Raw genomic sequence first — 26,166 nt, 5'->3', positions numbered from 1 at the left:
AGATAGTTTTTAGTAATTCTACATTCAGCCTCATTTTTTAAAAAAAGGAGTTTTTTTAAACTGGACACTTACCTACATTTTGTTACATTTAGAAGACCACAACTCAGTCAGTAAATCATCTGCCTCAGTGAAGGAGACCTGGGTTCGATTCCTGGGTCGGGAAGATCCCCTGGAGAAGGAAGTGGCAACTCACTCCAATATTCTTGCCTGGAGAATCCCAGGGACAGAGGAGCCGCGCAGGCTACAGTCCGTGGGGTCGCAAGAGTTGGACACGATTCAGCCACTAAACCAACCAACCATAAACACAAACAAAGATTTCCCTTGATAGTTTTGACCTACTTCTTGGTTTCATTGTTCAAAGTTCTGCTATCATTTCTCCTACTTTTAACCTTTCTTTCATTGAATATTTCAAAATCATCACATGAGGAAAGTGCAAAGTTGGTTTGGTACAAAGTGGCTTTAACTACACCAGTACCCACAGCACGGATGGACAGCGGTGTTTGGGGAGTGGGAACAAAATCTTCTCTCGCCAGACAGCGTGGCATCTTTGCGGTGACTCTGAACTTCTCTCCAACAGTCAGCAGCGCGCTGAGGCTAACAGGCCGCCAGTCCCAGTGACGTCTGGACGCCAGGTCGGGGCGGCGCGAGTCCCTGCTCTGAGCCGCCGACGGATCCCGGCGGCGCTTTAATAGCGGCCCCACGTGGCAGAATTGGGAACTGCAGGCCCTCGGCGGCATCCTTGACCCCTGCGCGGAGGAGGGCTATTTTCCTCTAGCCTTCGCCCAGAGAAGAAAAGCACTGGGATGCAGCCAGGATGCACACGAGTGCAGCGGGCCGGGCTCACACTCGTCCTAGTGCCGCTCCGGCAAGCGGGGGAGGAGTGATAGGCCATTTGCGCTTGGCTTGGCACGCCCTGGACCACTCTGTGGAGTTCTCAGGGTTATGGGGCTTGGAGGGAGAGGGGGAATGAAGAGTTCATGGGGTTTGTGAATCTTCAGTTTGGGGAATTAATGCCAAGCAGCCTTCCGAAATGGTCCTTAGGTCCAGTTTCTGTCCGTATTATCCAATCTGGGTATTGTGATTTTTTTTCCCCCTTCTAGTGGTGTGAAAGGGCAAGGTTTAATTTGCTTCTTCAGGATCTGCTTTGCTCCCATTCTTCCCCATTTTACTAAGAGGCATCGCTGCCCACCCATACCCTCAAGCCAGATCCCAGAAGTCGTCCTGAATTTCCCTCTCCTCTCTCCGTATCAACAAGCCCTGTTGCTTCCACTTCCAAAACATCCTTTTCTCTCTACATCATCACCTTTTTGCTTGGAACTATTAATGACTGTCTCAAGGCTTCCAAAGATCTCCCTCTACCCCTAGTATGCAAACACAGCAAGCTTTCTGAAATATGAATCAAATTCTGGCATCCTCCATTCAAAAGCCAGTCCCTCCCCACCTCTCCAAATTCCTGTTTACTGGTCTCCAGCCTTGAGGACCACGGCCGCCTTCTCTTTGACCATGCCAAGCCTTTTTGCGCAAGCTGAGGAGGGCTCTCCCCTCTCAACAGCTGCCTCATTGTCATCCTTCAGATCTCGGTTCAAAAGCCCCTCCACAGACAGGCCTTATCTAAAGGAGGACCCTCACACCTAATCAACTCCAGCCAATTACTCTTTCATATCACCAGGTTTTTTCTATCATAGATAATTAGAGATTCTGCCATTTATTTATTCTTTATCCCTTCCACTGAAATATTTGTTCCATAAAGGCTAGACTGTTTATCTTGATCACAGCTAACTCTGTAATACCAAGCACAATGTCTGCTTAGAGAAGGCATTTAATATGTTTGAATTACTAAATAGAAGAAAAACCATTTAGTCTACTAAAAAAATGGGGGTGGTGGTAAATGTGGCTACTAAACTATGAAAATGGATCAGGAGGTATGAGAATTATACATTAGAGATTCACTCAAAACAATGACATGGATTTTACATGAAGTCAGAGGAACCCCTTCCCTAACATAGAACAAGTATTCCTGTGGACTCACTTGCTCTGGAAATGGGATACATCTATTGGAAATATTTAATTTTTTTAATGATAGAACTAAAACAGAGACATTAAGAGAAATGAATAATATTAAACCAAGCATTATTTATAAATCAAGATCCTAATTCACAGTATGCTACAATATTGGAAGTGCTAAGTAATATTATTCTTGTATCTTTCACACAAACAAAATTTTTAGAAGAGCTGATGGCCAGGATATACAATAGAGTTTTTATACCATAGGCTGGAAATTGCTTTTTGAATGAAAACAAACAAACAAAAACTCAGGGCACAGAGAAAGCAACTATTTTAAAAACTGATTTCACAGTAATTATTCTGTATATTTTGAGTTATCTTTACATTATTTATAGGCATGTCAAATCAGTTCTTTTCCTGTTAATAAAAAAGGTACATTCACAGAATCAGTGCACTCAATAAAAAAGTAAACAGATGAAACAGAGTCAACAACATCTTCAAGGCCCAGTCTAGTCACTCAAGACCACAAACTTCTGTTAATTTTCAATGACTCCTCTCATACTTAAGATTTCAAATATGCCTGGTTCAGTAGGCCAGTTCTTCAGGACAGCAGAATGTACAGCCCAACACAGGATCACCCAAAACTATGTTAACATTTCCAGGATGCTGGTGTGGAGTCCACGGAGTTTTGTGCGTAAAAATTAAGAAAGTCCAACACTGATGTTCAAGGCCAGGAGCATCCATCTTCCAGTCCTGTATTGGTTGAAATTCCTAAGGCTACCTTTCATCAGACAAGAGAGCAGTCTGTTCCTCCTCTGTGCCAAGGATATTTTGAAGTTCAGATCTATATTGAAGGAAAAAAGAGGCCAACCTCAATATTTCTCACCTTAAAAAAAACCTCAGTACCTACATCGCTACCCAACTATTTCCATATATGTGTCTATCAAGTGATGAGGCACAGAGAGCCCAGAGAGCTTCAGACTGGAAGAATGGGTGTAAAACGGTGTTTGTTTTCCACTCCCACAAGCCACATTTTAAAGGGAGGGAAAAAGCTCCAGAGTTGACCATACCTCCTCCTTCTCCTCAAGTGCTCCAACAGATAAAACGAGCCCATCACTAGTCCCTTTAACATAATGAAAGATATGGTTAGCGTCAATTACCCAAGTCATGTTGCTCCATAAACATAAGAAAAATGGAAGTAAAAGACCAATCACTCACGCTGGTCAGAGCCCAGAGACCCTGCAGGGCAGCTGCCCATTCGAAACCGATTTTCTCGTAGAGAAATCCCCCCAGCGTCGGTCCTACAAAAGCACTAACAGTGGAAAGAAGAAAGAAGATTAAAAGGAGCCGAAAAAAGCTACCGCTATTGGGCTACATGACCTCTTCAATTCATTATGCTGAAACTACGTGTGCGTGCATGCTAAGTCACTTCAGTCCTGTCCAGCTCTTTGTGACCCCGTGGACTGTAGCCCTCCAGGCTCCTCTGTCCATGGGATTCTCCAGGCAAGAATACTGGAGTGGGTTGCCATGCCCTCCTCCAGGGGATCTTCCCCACCCAGGGACCAAACCCTCATCTTGTCTCCTGCTTGTTGGCGGATCCGTTACCACTAGCACCACCTGGGAAGCCCTGAACAGGGATTAGGTGTAAGAACATAGAAAGTGAAAGTCGCTCAGACGTGTCTGACTCTTTTCGACCCCATGGATTGTACAGTTCATGGAGTTCTCTAGGCCAGAATACTGGAGTGGGTAGCCTTTCTCTTCTCCAGGGTATCTTCCCAAGCCAGGGGTTGAACCCAGGTCTCCCGCATTGCAGGCGGATTCTTTACCAGCTGAGCCACAAGGGAAGTAAGAAAATAATTCTGCCTGAAAAGGATGATGTTTGAAATGTTTAAACAATCCTAAGATTATGATTGCTTCTGAAAAGCTGGTGCCTTATATGAGAATTTTTAAAAGATGGCATGCATTCAAAAGAGTCTTAAAGGAAAAGAATCCTCCTGCCCATGCAGAAGAGGCAGTAGATGTGGGTCTGATCCCTGGGTCGGGAAGATTCCCTGGAGGAGGGCATAGCAACCCACTCTAGTAATCTTGCCTGGGAAATCCCATGGACAGAGGAGCCTGGCGTGCTACAGTCCATGAGGTCGCAAAGAGTCAAGACACGACTTAGCAACTGAACAACAACATGAAGTGAAGTTGCGTGAAGTGAAGTTGCTCAGTCATGTCCGACTCTTTGCGACCCAGTGGACTGTAGCCTCCTAGGCTCCTCCATCCTCGGGATTTTCGAGGCAAGAATGCTGGAGTGGGTTGCCATTAGTACAGAGTAAAAAATAAATACAAAAATGAATGAATAAATGAATACATCTTTAAACCTGAGACATGCTCCTGTTAAAAGAACTTTAAAATATCACTTAAATAAGACAAAGTATATGAGACCATTGTGGTTATCTTATGAAAACTGTTGGTATAACTACTGATCTTTTTTTTTTTTAACCACTGATCTTGAAGTCAGATAGCATGGGTCAAAACTGCAGCCCTGCCCTAAGAGAATTATGTGCCTTCTGGCAGCTCCTCTGATCTCTCAGTGTCTGAATTTCTCCATCTGTAAAATGGGAATAGGAGTCTTCAACTTACAAGTGTGAATTAAATTCCAAAGCTACTCACCCAACTGACCACATTGCACCAAAGAGGCCCGACACAAGCCCCAGGGTACTTAATCCTTCTTCAAATCCGTTTTCACTGCAAAAAGGAACAAGAGTATATTCACGATTAAAAGGGAGACTTTCATGAAACAAACGAACAGCGTATGGTAGATAAACTAAACCAAACCAGGGATTATCTGGACAAACCCAACAGCAAGAACACTCCATTTCTAAAATAAAAAGTTAACCTAATTTGAAGCTATTCTCCTAGTTATGACTACTCCAGAGTTTTCTAGAAATGCTTCTACTGTATATATATATAGGATATAATATTAAGAATCCCAACCCACTTGCATTACATGTTAAAGTATACAATTAAGAAATCTTAAAATGAAACGAACATGTAAAGAGAACAATGGGCAACTTTCAGAAAGTACAGAAGCAGCTCCTAATTCCTATGAGGACTGTTGAATTGGCACATCAGAACCAACAGTTATTTTCCTGCTCAAGTTCACTTTGTGTTCTTCATCATCACATCTACTGAAGACTGACGGCCAAGTGACAAATCCCTGGTGTGGTATGGTACTTCACAATAAAAAGATACATTTGGTCTTCTTCCCCATTCCTGGCACAGAGCTCCTAAAATTTGTGGAATTTCTTAAAAGATGAGAGCCATTTTTAAAAAAGTGTCTTTTGTTGTATTGATGAGATGATTTTGGGACCAGCACCCACGTTGCATGGAGAATCAATATGGATTAGAGGGTTGGAAATTTCAGCCCTGCAAACCCCTTCCCCATAAGGATGGGAATGGGGCTAGAGATTAAATCAGTTGCCAACTGGCCAGTGATTTAATCAGCCGTGCCTACATAATGAAGCTTTCATAAACATCCAAAGGGACTGAGTTCAGGATGCTCCCAGCTTGGGAAGCCAGAATGCTTCCTCTTGCCCCAGTGCTGGGCCTGGAGAGAGGCCCCGTTGCTGGGACCTCACTGCCCTTGGTATCTAGTCATCTGACTATTGACGAGTGAACTGGTTTCCTGAGATCTATGAGCTACTCCAGTAAATTAACCAAATCCAAGTCACGGGAACTGCCTATTTACAGCCAGTGGGTCAGAAGCACAGGTAACAACCCGCACTTGAAACTGGCTTCTGCAGCAGAGAGCGGTCTTGTGGGACTGAGCCCTTAACCTGGTGGACCTGCTGCCATCTCCAGCTAAATGGTTTCAGAATTAACTGAATTGCAGGACACTCACCTGGTTTCAGAGAAGTGCTTGGTGGAGTGAGGGGGGAAAACGCACACGTTGGAATTGGAGCTAAAATCATTTCACCTGGTCACTCTGTGTCCTTGTATGGACCTCTGCTGTGAGAGGGAAATGATGCTGAGGGTTTTCCACTGTGCTTGGGCTTTATTTTAAAATTTATTGAAGGATAATTGATTTACAATGTTGTATTAATTCCTATTGTAAGCAAAGGGCTTCAGTTATGCATATACATATACACAAATATATGTGCTTTGACTTTTTAAAAGTATATCTGTACCAAGGTGTAAACCGAGCCAAGCTTCTACCCACAACCCATTTTACCTGTCACTGTGTTAATACTACTCTACATCATCATTTATATTATTGTATTGTTGCTTATAGTATTTATAACAATATTGTGTGACATGAAATCATGAAGATTTAGTAATGTAAAAAAAATATCCAACATCCTACAAAACTGAGAAATTCAAGAAAGCTTGTGATGTTTACCGTTAATTGTAACAACAGTTCAAGCAACGGAAGTAACTTACTGTGCACAAGTGAGAATCTCTGGGAAAATTGGAATTAAGCTCATTCCAGCAGAGATACCATTTATGACCAACATCAGCACCAGCAACCAGAGCTGACTGCAAAAAAGTTTTGGAGAAAAAAAAAAAAAAATTAACATTGAAAGAGACAGCAAAGCTTCATGCCCAAAAGGGCAAGGAACTTGGGAGAAGTTCCTTTCACAGATTACAAGACTAGTCTGATTCTTATTCCCATCTGATCTTTATATTTTGATGGAAAAAAATCAATACATTCTGCTATCCCAAGATCTTTGGCCACACATATTAAATGCCTGGAGTCAACCTGCCTTATCACCATATAAAATCCTTCCAAAGTTGATTAAAATGTCAATGTTAATGTCACTCATTCAAGCACTTAGTTTTAAAATTCCATTGACTGGAAAAGGGCACAGAAGGGACGTGGTAAAGGTGGTGGCAGGAACCTGCTATTTCATGCCAGGCCCACGTCAGTTACTTCACATCCACTGCTCTTTAGAATCCTTGCAGCGACCCTGCAATGGGGGTCTGTGAAAACAATTAAAGAAGACAATCTAGGTGATAGAAGCAAACTTGACTTAACACTTCATGAGGCGGATGGTCTCCTTTCAGAGGACTGCAAAATGGGATGGAAGGCAGGAAGCTTTTACAGGGTAAAGAGTAAAGAACAAGGAAGGGAAAATCAGAAAATATCTGATTGGCCAGGGCCACACCGTCTGTCTTGTCTGGGGTGAAAAAGCCAGAGCAGGGTTGGCGATCTGGGGGTGACGGGCTGACTGGATACACTGCTTTCTGGCCAGGAGGAACATTTACAGGGACATTAAAGTTTTCTAAGCTTCGGTTTGCTGATATGGAACCCTGGGCTGGAGCCACTTCCATCCTGAGCCTAGAAAGTTATTCCAATGGTACTATTATCACCTGTTTTGTGTGTGTGTGTGGATAAGAAAACCTAGGCTCTTGGAAGTTAAATGAGTTACCCAAGTTCACATACCAAAGAAGGTACAAGGCCCAAATACAAATCCAAACATGAAGGACTCTGAAATCCTTGCTTTTTTCCATGTCATGCTTTGTCCCAGAGGTACCTAAAAAGCTCTAAGTAGCTCACTTTATTTTAGCAAAGAAATTATAATAAACAAGCTTTCATAAGCAGCTATCACATACTAAGGATGACTCAGAAACTAGACCATTGCTAGCATCCAGTAATACTGTCAGTAAAACAAATATTTCAGTATAGTCCTAAATCTGATCATTATTTAAATAATAAGATTCAAAGATCCTAAGCATATCAGAGTTACACCAACATTTTTAAAAAATAATTCTTAATAATACTTGGCCGAAAATTTGAAAGAAGAAAAAAAAAATTTACCTCTTAATGTGCAAGAAGGGGGCAGGTCCTAAGACCATGTAGCAACCTGCTAAGGTTAAGTTTCCAAAAACCAGAAGCCATTTCCTTAGGTGCTGAGAAAGAAAGTCCAGAGAAACTTAGAGGTAAAAACCTCCCATAATCCAAGAATATAAAGAAATCATCAAGGAACACAAGTCATGGTATTAAAAAAAAATTAATACATTGAAAACAAAACTTTACATGGAAGAGAAAACAGGGTAGATGGTAAACACAAAGCAAGTGCAATCAGTCTACCCCAAGACAGGGTGTGAGCAAAGGACAGGAACCCTTTGGAAAGGGAGTATATTGTAGATTTTGCAAATGATGAACTGTTTCAGATATAACAATTTCAAAGAAGCAGTCACCACAAGAAACAAGCAAGTAGATGCATTATCTAGAAAAATTCACATTTTAAAAAGTATCAAATAAATGTTTTCTTATAAACTACTGAAATGCAGGCTAAACATTACAAGGGGATGATATCCATTCAGTTATATATATGGCTATATCTTAAAACTAAGCTCCAAACACTTTAAGATACTTGCTTTTTCCCACCTGGATTACCAAGTAATCGCCACTTAACCAGTCTTCATAAATACATACCCACGTGCAATAAAGAGGGGAAACATGAAAATAAGCACTAGGATCACAGACGCTTGAGACTTGGTTAATAGTACTAAGCTCTCTAGTCATCTAGACTGAATCATTTAAACCTAGTTAAAGGAGAACAGAAGAAATTTTCTTTCAGGATGGCTCTGGGATAACAATGCACATTGACATGACCAGTCCTTTCACTTTCGTAGAAAAACTACATTTTATCCTTTCAAGTTGGTCAAGTCCTAAGTACCTTTGAGCTCTGTCCTCATTATTAAGGTCAATCCATTTTTTTTGCATCAAGGGAACCTTTTCCTTTAGAAAGTCTAATCCAGGAGTTTTTCAACAGTTTTGGCATAAGCTTCCCTTTTTCCCAGCTGAAGCAATTAAAAAGTGAGTCTGTTCAGGGTGTTGACAAGTTGGAAGATCCTGAAACCTCTCCATCAGCTCAAAAAAATGAGTATATTCGAATTTAAATGTTCTCCCTGCTCCCTCTCCCCCCAGAGATAACTGTGGTGACGGATAGATTAATTAACTAGATGGAGTGAATCCTTTCACAATGTGTAGATATACCAAATCACCATGATGTATACTTCAAATATCTTAAAGTTTTCTTTGTCAACTATACTTCAATAAAGATAACATTTTTTAAAATTTGAATATGTTAATTCTAATCAGTAGCCCTGCAGAACTCCAGAAGTACAGTTGGACAACCACCAGTCTAGACATACAAAAGTCATTCTTAAATATCAATGAAGTGTACTTACTGGCATTTTATCACTGAGCAGGCCCACCAGTGGTGAAGAAATGGCATAGGACAGTGCCAAACCCAGGAATACCAGTCCCACATATCCAGCTGGTAAGCTAAACTGTAAAAGAAATCCCACGTTAAAGTGACATGGTTAAGTCATTTTTTAAAAATAAATATCTATCTTTTCCTTCTACCATCTCTTCAGCTCTTATCACCTGCCATGAGGCTACCACTAACACTTAGCATCCTTTGTGATTTTTGTCTTATGCTTGTAAATGGATTATTTTTCATTGTGGGAGAAGAAACCTAACCAGAGGTCACAAATCCAGGATGCTTTTGCTTTGTTAGCATTTGATAGTAAATATTGTATAATTATCCTTCTATGAACCATAGCATATTTACATGTCAACCAGTGCTTTCCAAGCGTTAGTATACACAAAAAAATTACCTGGAGAACTTGTTATAAGAGGTTCGGAAACCCCAGCTCAAGAATTTCTAATTCAAAAAGTCTGGGAGGAGGCCTGAGAATCTGCATGTCAAACAACAATGCCAGGTATACTGTCTGTCTATAGACGAAAGTGCATTTCTGTAAAAAGCACTGACAATAATACCTATTCTGTCCATCTCAAAGGGATATTAATCTCTAATTAAAGAATTAGATGGTATGACACTTCTTATAAGGCTTTTATAATAGTAAGCTACCTCATAACTCTGTTACTATTACCAACATGATACAAATGCCTTTCTTGGTTATCTGAGTCATTCTTATTTTCCTTAATTTCCTTAACTACTCTTTAATTAAGCACATGGGATCTACTTAGGTCAGTATATGTTTTAACAATTTTTATGACATAATTCAAGCTAAAAATTAGCCCTTTAAAGACAGTAGCAAGATATAAAAGTCAGAAATATCCTCTTCTGATTTTACAGCTAGGCGGAGACAGGGTGGACCCCTTCCTTCCCTAAAAGACTGGTCGATCAATGATGGGACAGTAAAAAGCCAATTGAAACAACAGATAAGGCAGAAGAAGAGCAATAGGAAAAAAAAATGTGATATAAAAACAGAGAAGTACATTCCTAAAGATTTTTATAAGTTAGACATGAGCAACCTGGGTTTATGAAAGATTGTTACACTTTTTTTCTAGGTTTGGACAGAGTTCTTAAAGGAAGAAAAATGACTCTTAAGCAGACTCGTTGTTGATAATGTGAATGGAATGTGTCATCAAAAACACAAGATATTTTTCTTATGCATTACCTCATAGATGCTCACTGCTTAATTGTGATATTACATTATTTTCCAACACTTGGGCCTGGCACTAAAATTACAGTCCCCAAGTTTACCCGTAGAATACCCACAAACTGTCGAGTGACTTCAAGGGGTTGTGTTTCTGATAAATGGTACTTTCTTCATTCTAGGGCCTCAAGGTGAACTTGGGCTGCAGCTAGTAGATTTCTGTCTTTATAAACTCAGATTAGCTCTCTAGTATAATTAACTGTCAGACTCAGCAATATACTCTATTGTATTATTTCTTAATAATCTTTTTTCAAAAATATCAAAGAACAAATTGCTATGACATCAAACTTTAAAATTCAGTCATTTTCAGCATTAAAAAGATAGACACTTCTGATTACTTTCTCCCATTTCAGATCAATATAGTTCATAGTCTTTCAAATATACACAATAGACTAAAAGTAAATGGACCCAGAGGGGGTCAGGGAAGTCCAGAAAAGAAGGACACCTCACATTAAATGAGCCACCCAGAAGCTCAAATGCCTCAGTGGAATTAAAACAGAGGAAAGTATCCTTGTTAAGCAGTCAGGATGCTGCCCAAGCCAGATCTATGATGACTAGAGCGAGGCCTAGGAGAAAGAGACCAGATGAAAGCCTTCTTTCATTTACACAAAGCAGACCCCTACTTATAGGGACATCACAGAGGGAAGGTAGGGGCTACCTTGATGTATAGATTTCATTCTGCCTCCTCCTTGCAGCCACACCCAGGACTTCCTAGCAAGCAGGGCCTGAGAACAAACAGTTATGTGCACCTACCACAATGGGGAGTCTTCATCACCAGGCTACTCACCTTCTCCAAAACAAAGAGGGACAGTGTAGGATCAAGGAAGCCAAAACAGGAGCTGAATGAGGTGATGACAAAGGATAAAAAGGCAACCTTGGGTAAAGTGATGAGTTTCCAGAATGAGTGTTTCCCTTTATCAGACTCTTTGGGGTAAAAATTTAAAAAGAAATTAGAGTAATTAAAACTACTGAACTTAACCTTTCAGTCTATTTTCAAAAGTAAAATCAGTAACACCATCTTTATCCAGTAATCAAAAAAACCACACCTCTGAGTTTGCCTAAAATTGCACATTATCAACAGTTGCATATAAGTTATTCAAACCTAGAGGCCATTTCCAGGTACTTAAAAAATAATTTCTCAGATTCAAAAAAAATCAACTGGAATCAGAATATGAGGAGAAGAAGTGGTCTTGGTTATAGGTCATCATCTAGAAGGCTTTCCCCAGATGGAATGGAGAGCGCATAAAGTTGCACTTGGTGGTAGGAAAAACCAGATGCTTTATCAGGCAACGATGTGTGTGTGCTGAGGAGGAATCTGAGTCAATCAAAGAACAGAAGACAATTTCTTTCTGCTTACGGAAAAACACTGGATTGAAAGGGATGCTAGTGAATCATGAGTACATTCGATTTGGCACAAGGTCAGCTGAGAGCCAACCTCGTGTTAGTCGCTTAGTTGTGTCTGACTCTTTGCAGCCCCACAGACTGCAGCCTGCCAGGCTACTGTGTCCATGGGGTTCTCCAAGCAAGAATACTGGAGTGGCTTGCCATTCCCTTCTCCAGAGGGTCTTCTCAACCCGAGGATCGAACCCTGGTCTTCTGCATTGCAAGCAGATTCCTTACCGTTTGAGCTACAGGAAAGTCCTTTGAGCTATAGGGAGGCACCAACCTCAGGTGCTGCCACTTCCCCAATAGCAACACAACTTCTGCACTGTCCCAAGTACCAGGTTTGGTTGTTCCTAAGCCTCCAATCATATCCTATAACTCCCTTCTTTTTCTCCTGCTAATTTTTCAATCTCTAGCCACTCTGTAAAGCCCCATTCTGGTCCTGAGCATCCTGCAAATTTTACCTCCATTACCATGTAATGGAGCAACCTAAGCTGCGTTTCATCTCACATGGTTTATTGTTTGATGACTTTCCTATCTTCCAAGTGATGTGCTCAACAAAATCTCTGCTGAGTCAATACCACGCCACATCCCTGGGCACACAAAGCCAAGGAAGACGAACTCAGATCCTGACCTCACGGAGAAGTTACAAAAAGGTGTGGCGAGAGGCAGGATGGAGCCAGGAGGGTACCAACTGGAGCATGTGAGACGGTTGCCTAAAAGAAGAGCGAAAGCGGTTTAGGAGAGAATTTATGAAAGTAGTAATGTCCAAATTACTGCGTAAAGGATGAGCTTGAGATGAGCAAGCACAGATGGAGGAAGGAAGAACCCAGGCATACTATCCAGGAATGACTCACTGTGAGACTCAAAAGTGAGGGGAAAGTATTCTGTTTGAGGAAATGGAAGAGCAGAAGTAAAGAAGGAGGGTGGGGATTGGAGTGTCGGGAGGAGAGGTCACACTACAGAAGGATGTAGTGAGAAGATGATGCAGGACTTTGTAAAGCAGGCTAAGGAGCCCAGGAAGTCACTAGAGGTTTCAAACAAGAAGTGAGACTCAGATTTGCAGTTCAAAGAGCTACCTCTGTGTCTCCTGGGAAATAGACAGGAGGCGAGTTAGGAGACTGCAAGGAGCTAGGCCAGGATGCCCTGAGGGCCAGATCAGCACTGACATAGCCTCATTTCTCCAAGAGTGCCCAACAGAGCTCATTATGTAATAAATTCTTGGTGAATAATGATCCAGTAGGAAGCAAAGTACAAAAGAAGCATCAAGTGTGGTCCAGCTATATTTGTCAGGATAAGAGGGATACAGTCAAACTGTGTTGTTGGTTTCTTAATTACTAGCCAAATAGTCAGTGATGAACCAAATGTGAGCCCAGCCCATTTCACTACAGATTTGACTTAGAAAAGGGCTAAGCCCACCATGCGTCTCAGTGAGGCAGGCCAGCAGGGAGACTTCACTGGTTATGGATTTTGGACTGTATATTACCGATGTTTAAAATAACAATGATAAAGGACCAACTTTAATCAATTACATTTATTGTGTATATAGAGGTATTATGGGTCTATGGCATAAGACAAACTATTATGAAATAAATGGTCCCTTTCTCTGAATGCAGAGTGGGAAGGGGGATTATCACCATAAGAACATACAGGAATATCCATGAAAATAACACATGAGTTTAGCTAAGCTGTTCGTTCAAGAAGCCCAAGTAATGAAAACTTAGGGTGATACCTGTTTCCAGAGACACATAGCAGAATCACCCAGGCAGCTTTTCCAACCTGCTTAAGTAATCTCTCTGCTTCCTCCAGTTTTGAAACATTCTTCTTGGAGGACATGACTCCATGGTGGACAATGTCTGCCACAGGAAGCTGCTCTGAGAGGTGAGGAAGCGGAGAGGCCCTCAGGTGTGAAGGGATAGGAAAAACGCGGAGCACTGTGGCACTATTGATCAGCATTTAGATCAGTGATTCAGAGGGTTCAGGGCAACTTTCCAGAGGAGGTCATACAATTGTTTTGAAGGATGAGTCGGAGTTAGATAGAGCGGAAGTGGGAGACAGTCCAGCTCATATGACTTGCCTGAAACCTCTAACAACAGCTTCTAGTGGCTTTCAAGGTAAAGCTCACAATTCAGGGATTCAGGCATTTTTATTGAGAGATTGTCATCCCTACAGGGGGCTTCCCAGTGGCTCAGTGGTATAAAAAAAAAAAAAAAAATCCACCGGCAATGCAGGAGACGCAGGAGATGTGGGTTCGATCCCCGGGTGGGGCAGATCCCCTGGAGGAGAGCTTGACAACCCACTCCAGTATTCCTGCCTGGAGTATCCCATGGACAGGGGAGCCTGGCGGGCTACTATTCACAGGGTCTCAAAGCGTGAGACATGACTGAAGCGGCTGAGCACCACACTCAGGCATCCCTAGAGGGGTGGGAGGAGGGAGTGGTGGGAGGAGGGAGACTCAGGAGGGAGGAGACGTGTATACTAAAGACTAATTCACATTTTTGTACGGCAGAAATCAGCACAACATTCTGAAGCAATTATCCTCCGATTAAAAACATAAATCTTAAAAAATTAAATTTTAAAAAAGAGGACTGTCATGTACATGCCTGTGTTTTAAAAATATTTCTTTAGGGACTTCCCTGGCAGTCCAATGGTTAAGATTCCACATTGCCCTGCAGGGGGCATGGGTTCATCCCTTGTCCCCGGGTCAGGGAACTAAGATCCCACAAGCCAAATAGCATGGCCAGGCGGGGAGGTGGATTTTTTCTTTAGCACAATACAGAAGAGGAGACTTGGCAAACAAATATAAAGGATGAGGGACAGTGAGGGATTGAAATTGACTCTTAGTAATCCAAATCCACAGTGTTCATGGGTTTAAAAGGAAGCAAACTAGTGGAGTAGAACTTATAGACACAAAATTCTGCCAATATCATCAAAATAAAAGGAAATTTAACTTTCCAGCTTTACCTATAAGCTTTCCTAAAACAATAATTTTCAAAGGCACTCCTTAATGGGAACACCTAAATCTATATTTATAGCTTTAACATTATAAATTGTGAGATTTAAAAGTATATATATCAGTTTTTCCCATTCAATCTAAATACAAAATCCTTACTTAGATAAACAGAAAGTTTGCCAAACCATTTTGTTCATGAAAACATAGTGGGCCTTAGGAAGCAAAACAAAGCATAGTGGAGGTGATGTAATTCCAGCTGAGCTATTTTAAACCCTAAAAGATGATGCTGTGAAAATGCTGCACTCAATATGCCAGCAAATATGGAAAACTCAGCAGTGGCCACAGGACTGGAAAAGGTCAGTTTTCATTCCACCCCAAAGGCAATGCCAAAGAATGTTCAAACTACTGCACAATTGCACTTGTCTTACACACTAGCAAAGTATTGCTCAAAATTCTCCAAGCCAGGTTTCGATAGTACATGAATCGAGAAATTTCACATGTTCAAGCTGGACTTAGAAAAGGCAGAGGAACCAGAGATCAAATAGTCAACATCTGTTGGAACATAGAAAGAGCAAGAGAATTCCAGAAAAAACATCTACTTCTGCTTCACTGACTACACTAAAGCCTTTAACTGTGTGGATGACAACAAACTGCGGAAAATTCTTCAAGAGATGGGAATGCCAGACTGCCTTACCTGCCTCCTGAGAAATCTGTATGCAGGTCAGGAAGCAATAGTTAGAACAGGACATGGAAAAATGGACTGGTTCCAAATTGGGAAAGAAGAACGTCAAGACTGTATATTGTCACCCTGCCTATTTAACTTACATGCAGAGTACATCATGGGAAATGCTGGGCTGGAGGAAGCACAAGCTAGAATCAAGGTTGCATGAGAAATATCAATAACCTCAGATACACAGATGACACCACCCTAATGGCAGAAAGTGAAGAGGAACTAAAGAATCTCTTGATGAAAGTGAAAGAGGAGAGTTGAGAAAACTGGCTTAAAATTCAACATTCAAAAAACGAAGATCTTGGCATCTGGTCCCATCACTTCATGGCAAATAGATGGAGAAACAATGGAAACAGTGACAGACTTTATTTTTTGGGCTCCAAAATCACTGCAGATGGTGACTGTGGCCATGAAATTAAAAGATGCTTGCTCCTTGGAAGAAAACCTATGACGAACCTAGACAACGTATTAAAAAGCAGAGGCATTATTTTACCGACAAAGGTCCACCTAGTCAAAGCTGCGGTTTTTCCAGTAGTCATGTATGGATGTGAGAGTTGGACCATAAAGAAGGCTGAACGATGAAAAATTGATGCTTTTGAGCTGTGGTGTTGGAGAAGATTCTTGAGAGTTCCCTGGACTGCAAGGAGATCAAACCAGTCAATCTTAAAGGAAATCAATCCTGAATAATCATTCAAAGGACTGTTGTTGAAGCTGAAGCTCCAATACTTTGGCCACCTGATTTGAAGAGCTGACTCATTAGAAAAGACTCTTATGCTGGGAAAGATTGAAGGCAGGAGGAGAAGGGAATGACAGAGGATGAAATGATTGGAAGGCATTGCTGACTCAATAGACATGAGTTTGAGCAAGCTCCGGGAGATAGTGAAGGACAGGGAAGCCTGACATATTGCAGTCCATGGGGTTGCAAAGAGTCTGACATGACTGAGCAACTGAACAACAACTGGAACTTTAAGTTAATTGAAGATGTAGGAAAATTTTAATTGAGGAATAACAGGAATGAAGAGAAATAAGTACCAAATAACTAGGCTTAGAGGGGCTTCAAAAGATACCATGTTGTAGGAGTGAGGGGCAGAGATGAGGAGAGCAAGTCAGGACTCAAAGAATTACTGATGCTGGGGTCAGCCCAGCACCTAATCACAGAAGTTCTAAATACCACATCCCACAATTAACTAGTAAGTCATCATTTTTCCCTATATGATGTTATTGATAAAGAGTAAACAGAACTCTTTCTCCTGTTGCAAGAGAATCTGACCTGGTGTCAGTTTCTGAGTTAATAGCCAAGTGTTCACCTGTGAACCCCATCGGAGGCCAGTCTGGGATGCTTGACTACAGAAACAACTATCACGATGTACAGAAAGATGACAGGCTCTCCTCCAGTTCTCGAGCTAACTCAGCGGTTCTGTCGTAGTGGTCATCTGATAGTGGTAAAATGCCAACTCCATTACTAGGCAATCTGGCTTATAATGAAAACGACCCCTGGCTGGTGAATTTCATCTGCACAGAAGGAACTATAAACAAGCCATCAACACCCGAGGCTTCGTGCCTTCCTGAGCCTGGGGACTCTTGTACCCAGAACGTGCCTCGTGGAGACCCTGGCAGCTGTGACTATGGAGTTGTTACGGGATAGGTTGACTCCTATGAAGCTTCGGAGCCAAGATGATTCCCATTACTGCCTGCTGTGGCCCTGGGTCTCACACTTGAGTCGTGCGGCACGCACAGCTACAAGAAGCCTGGGGGAGGAAGGTCTAACTGTCCTCCTGTCACAGTGCCTTGTAATGGAAAGATTCTTTATATTAAAAGATGTAAAGAATCTAATTTAGAACCCAAGAAGACAAGGTGGGCATTGCATATGTTTTATGATAAGGAATTTAATATTTGCTAGTTCTATAGGTCAGAAAGAATTTATGACAATTTATGTAAGCTAATTGCCTACCACAACATTTCTGAAAAGAGAATTGATTCTTTCAGCATGCACTACAAATTTATTAGTGATTATATAAAATGAAAGTGTGCATATGTTAAATTGGTCTCCTACAAAGGCATAAAAATATTTAAATTTAAGATTCTTAAAATGAGCAATAAATGAGGTCTTACCATAATTGGGTAAAATACACATGTTGAGGGGAACCATCAGCAGAACTATGCATCCCAGAAAAATGAAAGGCACCTCATATCCAAAGGACTGGTACAAAAAGCCACCCAGAGGAGGCCCCAGCACAAGCCCCAGGCCAGAGAAAGTCTCAAGACTTCCCTAAAAATGGGAAAACAAAAGAAGATTGAGTTAATATGTTTCATTTGAAAAATGAACAAAGATTTAATGGAAAGTTCAGGAAAAATTCTATCTACTTTACAATTTATACACACACCACCTACACACATCCAAGATAGACTAAAAATTTAAACATGCACCCTGAAATTAATTATAAAAGTACTAGAAAAATAAAATATGAGAGTTTTTTCCTAATCCTCACAGTGAAGTAAATTTTCTAATTATGACATAAAAACTCAGAAGACACAAAAGAAGACTGATAACTCTGATTACACGAAAAAATGAATAACTATGGACAGCAAAAAAGAAAAAAAAAAAAAAAGACAAACGAAGAATGGGGAAAAAGTACTAACAAAAGACTAATTTCCCAAAAGCACCATGACAGCAACTATTAATGAATGAGACAAATCAGCAGTACTATGGGAAAACGGGCAAATGTTATAGTCTGTTCACACATAAAATGAAAACAACTCACACTAACGTGAACTGACCACCTCTAACTTGCAGGACAGCAAAGCCCTACTCCAATCATGTTCAGCCACAAAACCTTGTTTTACAGAGCATGTCAACCGACTAGCATCTTCCTGAACCCCTTCTGAAAAATATACTTTTTGGAAATGAAAATAGTGTATCTGTTACAGTGGCCACCATGGCCTGACAAATTGCTGTAGAACCTAAAGTGAATTTATCCAGATGTACAACACATATACAGATATGTGTACTTACAATAAGTGTGTAAATGCATATGAGTATATATACTTAATAAAAGTGTAAATATTTATATTTATACAGCAAGTGGTTTACCTGATGGTCAAAGCTTTCAAACTGTAGTATTAATATGGGTAAATGAGGAAATGTGGTACTGAACTGATTAGACCTGAGGTCTCTGAGGGTGGTGCCTATTCTCACATACAAACCAGGAGTCCTTCAGGAATGCCTGGGTCCGGAGGAGAGAGATATGGGAAAGTCTCACTGGGATCAGGGAGGCAGCAGCCAAGAGCTGCGACAAGAATCTGCTATGTCACTAATACTCTGTGTCAAGGCTTTTGGGCAATATATGAGAATGTATGTCCATACAATGCTATCAGGCTCTGGATTTTTATGGTAAAGTAAGTTTGTCCTCAGACCTACTGCGCAGAAGCACATATGGACTTCAAGACAATCTCCAAGATCCTTTGCATGACTCTGGGAGAAATGGAAGCAGGACTCTAGTATAAATCTGCTTCAGGCAGCCCAGCCACAATCTAGGCTACAGAGAGATAGCAAATACTACTACCGAGGCTTTTTTTTTTAAGAGGTAAAAAAGAGTATTTGGTTTTGCCCATTTAGGGGCTTCTGAGCCCAGGAAAAGCACCTAAGTAAGACTAAGGGTACGTCTATTGACAGCCTGCTGCTGAAAGTAGAAACTGGGGTAAAAGGTAACAAATACACAGAGAGTAGGAAAAAAAGCAGGTCTAGAAGAATGGGCCCCAGCTTTGGCTTGAAAGGTCAAGCAAATATTTTAGCCTACACTAAAAGGAAAACAGGAAAAGTGTATAAACTCACCAATACTGTCGCCACGTTGTTTGGAAAAGCCTTTGCAAGGATAGAAGAAGACGCAGTTATAGCTGCCTCGAAACTTACTGCATCAGTTATTCTCAGTAGAAAACACATAGCAATAAACACTGGTCCTTCTGGAACTTGGTCCAAGAGACTAAAAAATAATAAGACAATCCTCAGATACCAAATTTATTTTACTTTTTTTAACTGTACTCACTGAAAGCAGTAATACCTCAATCACAGTTATTAAAATAAGTCAGTTTAGAATATGAATTTTTAAGAGTTTCTTTGTTACATTTTTAGTAGGAGGAATTTGTGTCATAATAACAGCCTCATTGTCCTTTTCTACTGACACATTTGATGTCTTAAATAATAATACTAAATAGACCTTTTGAAAAATATAGAGTCAATCTAACAAGAACCTATGTAGAATGACTTAGATTTAGGTCTTCCCCAAGCAAAAAAAAAAAGCAAAATCAGGAACCTGAGAAAGACTTCTGATAACATTATCTTAACATCTGTATTCTGATCTTCTTTAGCTGATTGTTTAGACAAGAAACTTACATTTTTGCTTAAGCCAAAAAAATCTGTGACTCAGAAAACTGAGTTAAGTTTCTGTCACTCAAGTCACAGAAGTCCTAAAGAACAGATTTAGCAGACAACTTAATGGTGATTCCCTAGAGGATTTTTTTCTTAAGATCAATGTCATTCATTTAATTCTCCACACCATCCAACTCCCTTCACCATTAGTCATATGCCAGGCATTTGATAATCAATGGTAATGATTGGTTTAAAGAAACCATTAACAGTTTAAACTGAAGATAAATTAGAAAATCTGTTCAGGCTCCCAAACATATCAGAACATGACTTACCCAAAGAGAACTGTAACTGCTCCTGAGACAAACATTCCTGCTACAAACATAAATTTTGCTCCAATATGTACAAGCTATAATAAACGTCAAAGAAAAGTGGTAAATTGATGACTGCTACAAGTCTATAGTGACATAAACAAATCCACTGTATCAGGAAACAGAAGATTTGGGGAAGATATATACAGTTAACAAAACATAATTCTTCAGTGGAATGATAACATGCATTCTTACAAACATGGAAGAAGTTAAAAATCAATCAACTGTAAGAATGGAACTGTCAGCTGAAGCACAGTTCATAACATACGATGCTGGTTATTTCTGCATCAGTGGAAATTTTAGACTTGTAAGTTAGAATAACTTATTACACCATTTTAAAAAATTAATACTTACATATTTTCCAAATACCAAAGATGCCAGAAAGTCAAACAAAGCATAACATCCAAAGATCATACCAATAACTGTATTGCTGGCTCCTTTCTTTTCAGCCTTTAAAGAAACAGAAAAGAAAAAGTTTGAAAGATAAATTAGCAACAGTATGGGGAAAAAATGGAGCTATTAGATCAGAGGACCATCCTCCTGTAACCTTTGTCTGTAAAGCAATTTCAGAGATTATTATTTCAGAATAAAGGCTAAGAAAGGAAAGAGAACTTGTAGTAAAACCCAGTTCTATGACATGAAAATAATTCACTCACCAAGCCTAAAACAAACTGTTAACTTTATGATCTTGAGGGAAAAAGAGCAAAACTGGAGGTATCACACCTCTTGACTTTGAAAATAGATTACAAAAGTGTAGTAATTAAAACAGTACAATACTGGCCTAAAGACAGACATATGGATCAATGGAATAGAAGAGAGAGCTCAGAAATAAACCTAAACAAGCATGATCAATAAAACAATGGGGAAGAGATATTCTCTTCAACAAATGATGTCAGAAAAACTGGATATCCACATGCTAAAGAATGAAAGTGGATCCCTATCTTATACCACTCACCAACTAAACTCAAAGCAAACTAGACTTAAACATAAAACCTGAAACTGTTAAACTTCTTGAAGAAAATGGAGGATGGGGGACTTTGTAAAAATTATTTTTATTGGAGTATAGTTGATTTACAATGTTGTGTTAGTTCACTGTACAGCAAAGTAAATCAGTTATACATATACACATGTCTACTCTTATTTAGATTCTTTTCCCATATAGGTCATAACATTGATCTTGGCAATGATTTCTTGTATTTGACACCAAAAATCTAAGCAACAGGATAAATCAAACAAGTGGAATTACACTGAACTAAAAATCTTCACAGCAAAGGAAACGATCAACAGAATGAAAAGGCAATCTACAGAATGGGAGAAAGCAATTTGTAAACCATCTCTATATAAGTAGCTAATATTCAAAATATGTAAGACTCTCCTACAATTCAATAATTAATAAAAACCACCACAAAGAACATGACTTAAAAATGAGAAAAGGATTTCAACAGACATTTCTCTAAAAAAGATACATGCAAATGGCCACCAGGTGTAAGAAAAGCTGCTCAAGATGACTAATCATCAGGGAAATGCAAATTAAAATCATAATGGAATATCATCTCACACCAGTTAGGACAGATACCAATAACTGAAAACACAGAAGATAACAACTGTTGGTGAGGAGGTGAAGAAATCAGAACCCTTATACACTGTTGGCAGGAATGCAGAATGGTGCAGCCACTACAGAAACAATATGGAGGATCCCCAAAACATTACAAACAGAACTACCATATCACCCAACAATCCCTCTTCTGTGTATATACCCAAAAGAAATGAGAGCAGCATCTCAGAGATATTTGCAATCCCATGCTCACTGTGGCACTAGTTAAGATAATACAGAAACAACTAAGAAATAACTAAGATAATATAGAAATAACCCAAATGTCCATCGACAGATGGATGGACAAAGAAACTGTGGTATATACAGAACACAGAATATTATTCACCTCAAAAATAAGGAAATCTTGGCATCTGCAAGAATATGGGTGCAAGAATCTTGAGGAAATGATACTAAACGAAGTAAGCCCTCATAGATGAACAAACACTGCATGATTCTGCTTGTACCAAGTATCTACAATAGCCAAATTCATAGAAGCAGAGTTTAGAATGGTGGTTGTCAGGGGCTTGGGAAGGAGGCAGTGGGGAAGTATAGCTCTTTGGACATAAATTTTCTGTTAAGTGAGATAAGCTCATGTTATGTTCTCACCACAAAAAGAAGAAGAAGAAGAAAACCCAAGGGATTTTTTGGAGGTGCTGAATAAGTTTAATATTTTGGTTGCAATGATGACATCATAGATAGTGTGCATATGTCCAAACTCATCAAGATGGATATATTAAATGAGTGTATAACATTTAATACACTCATTTAATATATAATGAGTGTATAATTTTTGTATAACAATTATACCTCAATAACATCTGCCCCCAACCAAAATAAGAATTGTTAGCTTTAGCAGGCCAAAATCAGAACTAGAGTATAAACAAAACAAAAAGTCTTGGTTGAGGAAATGTAAGCTCAGCTTCTCTTGTAGAACTAAGCCAACAGTTGATCTTGAAACGCTTTCTTTTCGGTATCTTTGAGTTCATAGAAAATATACTTATTGGTCTCTGCCCCCAGTTCTTGGCACAGAACCCTGACTATCCTTGTAACTTCCTTAGTGATAAGAGCCCCAGGAGTAATAATGTTCTAATATTCGGTCTTTGACCCTGGTTCCTGACACCAAGCTCCTAGTCCCTTGGTATCTCCTGGGTGACTCTTGGTGATTCCTGTTTGGGGATTAGTCACCAGAAAGACCAAGCCATGATTAGAAGCTTAGAACTTTTGGTCCCACACCCCATTCTCCAGAGAAGGGCTGGAAACTGAGTTAATGATTGATCGTGGCTATGTGACTAAGTCCCCATAAAAATCCCTAAGGTGTGGGACTGGGGTTGGTGAACGCATGGAGGATCTGGGAATGTCGCTCACCTGCAGGGACATGGGAGCTGCAAGCCCCTGCCACATACCTTGCCCTCTGTATCACTTCCATCTACATGCTCAGCTGTATACTTTATCACATCCTTTTATAATAGTGTTAAGCAAGAGTTTCCTTTGAGTTCTAGAAGCCATTCCAGCAAGTAACTGAATCCTAGGTGGAGAAGTAGGGGGTCATTGTGTCTTGCCTAAAGTTTTACCTATAAGTTCAAAGGATTTGCTAAGAAAAGAAACCATTCATTACACACAAATAAGCAATTTCAATTTTTATAGGTTTGACTTAATTTCAATATGCAGTCATTAAAGAAAAAAAAGAAACAAGAGAGAGAACTAACAGACAATAAACCACCAAACTGAGCCAACAACTTACATCCAGACTTGAACAGGGCTGGAAAGTCCCTTGTTAATAGCAATCTGGAGTCGCAATGGGAAAGGGTCCCGAGTGGTGTGTCCACCCCATGGGTGAGACTTCAAATTGTGGTTAGGGGGCTTCCACTTATAATCCCAGGCCTCAGACTGATATCATCAGCAGTTTGCATGCAAAAATGCAGCTTTGGTTTCGGGGTTCTCTTTTAACCTTTACACTGCACTTTGTTTCATTTTGTGAGTCATAGGATTTTGTTAGACCCCAGGGATTGGCCGGATCTTCAGAGGCTCGAGAATTCCAAGAGCCACTCCTTTTCTTATCTAAGCACTTGCGGTGCTTGCAGGAAGGATCTGCGGTGTCCAGGCAGGTCAGAAGTAGGGCAGAGGCCCACTCTCCTGCTTCCAAAGTCTGAACAGGGTTTCCTCCATTTTAATCTCCCTAACACATGGGAGGGCTTCCCAAGTGGTGCTACTGGTAAAGAACCCACCTGCTAATGCAGAAGACATAAGAGGCACAGGTTCCATCCCTGGGTCAGGAAGATCCCTGGAGAAGGGCATGGCAACCCACTCCAGTATTCTCGCCTGGAGAATCTCATGGACAGAGGAGCCTGGCGGGCTACGGTTCATAGGGTCGCAAAGAGTCGGACATGACTGAAGAAGCTTCACACACACACACACACACACACCACATGGGAACCTGTGACTTGTAGCCAAGTTGGACAGAAGTTGGGGGTAATCTGGAGACCTACTAATTGCAACTGGCATCTGAAGCGGAGGGCAGTCTTGTGGGACTGAGTTCTTAACTTGTGGGGTCTGGGCTAACACAGATCAGTGTCAGAACTGAACTGAATGGTAGGACATCCAATTGGTGTTACAGAGAATTGCTTGGTGTGGGGGAAGAAACCTACACATCTGGTATCACATGTGTTGTGAGTGTGCTAGCAGCGTGAGCATAAAGGTGAAACACACTGGAAGAAGGTTTTCCAACTCAGTATCACATTTAGTTATAGAATCAAATGTCAATAAAAATACACAAAAAACCCCCAAGCAACCACTTTACTTTGCTGGTCAAAAAATCTAAGAACAGAAAGTTCCTTAAACTGGTACAGGAGTCATCCCAAGGACTGATCAGACCATTCAGTTCTCTATTTCTGATACCAACTACCTAACAGTTCACAGAAGATCAAGTTTCCTTTCCTGACATCAATGACACAGATGAAAGAAGCTCCCTCTCCTTCCAACATGCTGCTGAAACATTTGGAGTAATTTATCACCCATCAATGATTCCTATGATTGTTTACAGACTACTCTACCAGTGACTCCTAAATTTGCTACAGATGATAGTGGTGGTTTAGTTATTAAGTTGTGTCTGGCTCTTATGACCCCATGGACTGTAGCCTGCCAGGCTCCGCTATCTATGGGATTCTCCAGGCAAGAGTACCGGAGTGGGTTGCCACTACATTCTCCAATTGCTATAGATGATATAGTGTTCATTCTAAAACTACTGCTTTTGGACTTCAAATGATACTATTAGTTGTGTTGTACAACTGAATAGACAGAGGTTTGAAAACCTTTCTAAAACCCTGGAATTATGGTGGATCCTTAGATCAGGTTCTAGCTATAACCATTTAAGGGGTTAAAATATGAGTTTAATTTTTTAAGATAAGATTGGCAACTTGGCACACCATGAAGCATTAAGTCTGAAACACACATCTGTCCTCTCAGGCAGTCAGTGGTCATTTATCCAGCACCTTCTATGCATCACACAGGAGCCAGCAGTGAATATTTATAGTTAGAAGATGTGACTTAGATTCATCCTTTGCCAGAGCTTCAGCTCTTCCACAAATCACTCTACTCTGAATACAGGAATGTGTGTGCACACACATACTCCCTTTAAAATCTGTCATCCACAACAGGCTTAATTCTATTTATTTATCTTTTCACCCTAATTACAATTCCAAGATAAAAAATTAGTTTATCGCTTCCTACAGGAAGTTATGATAATCATTCAATCCTTGTCTTTAAAAATATATATTCTTACATTGTGTTCCTAAATAAATCCTACCTTTCTCAAAACATCATACCACAGGAAATCAGATGGGTGAACTTCATTTTTTCTAATTTTGGCCCCATCACATGGCTTGTGAAACTTCCAGACCAGGGATTGAACCTGTAACCCCTGCAGTGGAAGCACAGTCTTAACTCCTAGACCCCCAGGGAAGCCCAGGTGAACTCTACTTTTCATTGCTAAACTACAGGAAGCAAAGGCCCTCTCACTCTGGGAAGCACTTCCTACCCCTGAAGTGTGGTCCCTAAGTACCCGGTGGTGGGAGAAAGTGGAGAAGTTGAACCTAGAGCATTCTAGAAACTGCTTGGGTGGGATGGTGGGATTTCAGCCCATAATTTGATGAGACTCAGGATTAACCATTCCTTTTCCATCACTAATCATCATACGACATATCGGTATAGAGAAAAGAGAGCTCTCACTATGAAAAATGCCTCCGCTGGCATCCTAGCCAAAGGTTATGCTGTATGTAGACAGGAACGTGGAGTCCGTGTTTCTACCAC

General features: G+C 40.4%; 1 protein-coding gene across 2 annotated transcripts in view; it reads right to left on the bottom strand.

Moving 5' to 3' along the window:
• Window positions 1-2,015: 2,015 nt before the first annotated feature.
• The window catches only part of SLC18B1 (solute carrier family 18 member B1), a 30,158-nt gene continuing 6,007 nt past the window's right edge, over window positions 2,016-26,166 (bottom strand). Inside the window, exons 3-14 of one of the 2 annotated variants that reach the window (XM_065927777.1) lie at window positions 20,622-20,717; window positions 20,232-20,305; window positions 19,366-19,513; window positions 17,646-17,802; window positions 11,255-11,391; window positions 9,190-9,291; window positions 7,811-7,902; window positions 6,433-6,528; window positions 4,663-4,737; window positions 3,223-3,316; window positions 3,075-3,127; window positions 2,016-2,848 (exon numbers count right to left, since the gene is read on the bottom strand). In XM_065927777.1, the coding sequence (XP_065783849.1) occupies window positions 2,782-2,848; window positions 3,075-3,127; window positions 3,223-3,316; window positions 4,663-4,737; window positions 6,433-6,528; window positions 7,811-7,902; window positions 9,190-9,291; window positions 11,255-11,391; window positions 17,646-17,802; window positions 19,366-19,513; window positions 20,232-20,305; window positions 20,622-20,717 (1,191 nt within the window). In that variant the 3' untranslated portion in view covers window positions 2,016-2,781. Of the gene's footprint in view, window positions 2,849-3,074; window positions 3,128-3,222; window positions 3,317-4,662; window positions 4,738-5,893; window positions 6,001-6,432; window positions 6,529-7,810; window positions 7,903-9,189; window positions 9,292-11,254; window positions 11,392-17,645; window positions 17,803-19,365; window positions 19,514-20,231; window positions 20,306-20,621; window positions 20,718-26,166 lie in introns of those variants that run through there. The other variant, XR_010662224.1, reaches the window with a different exon arrangement.

Source organism: Muntiacus reevesi, chromosome 3 (assembly GCF_963930625.1).
Source record: "Muntiacus reevesi chromosome 3, mMunRee1.1, whole genome shotgun sequence".
Taxonomy (NCBI): Eukaryota; Metazoa; Chordata; class Mammalia; order Artiodactyla; family Cervidae; genus Muntiacus; species Muntiacus reevesi.
Note: the sequence above shows the minus strand (reverse complement) of the source record. Positions and strands in the feature narration are given on the sequence as shown.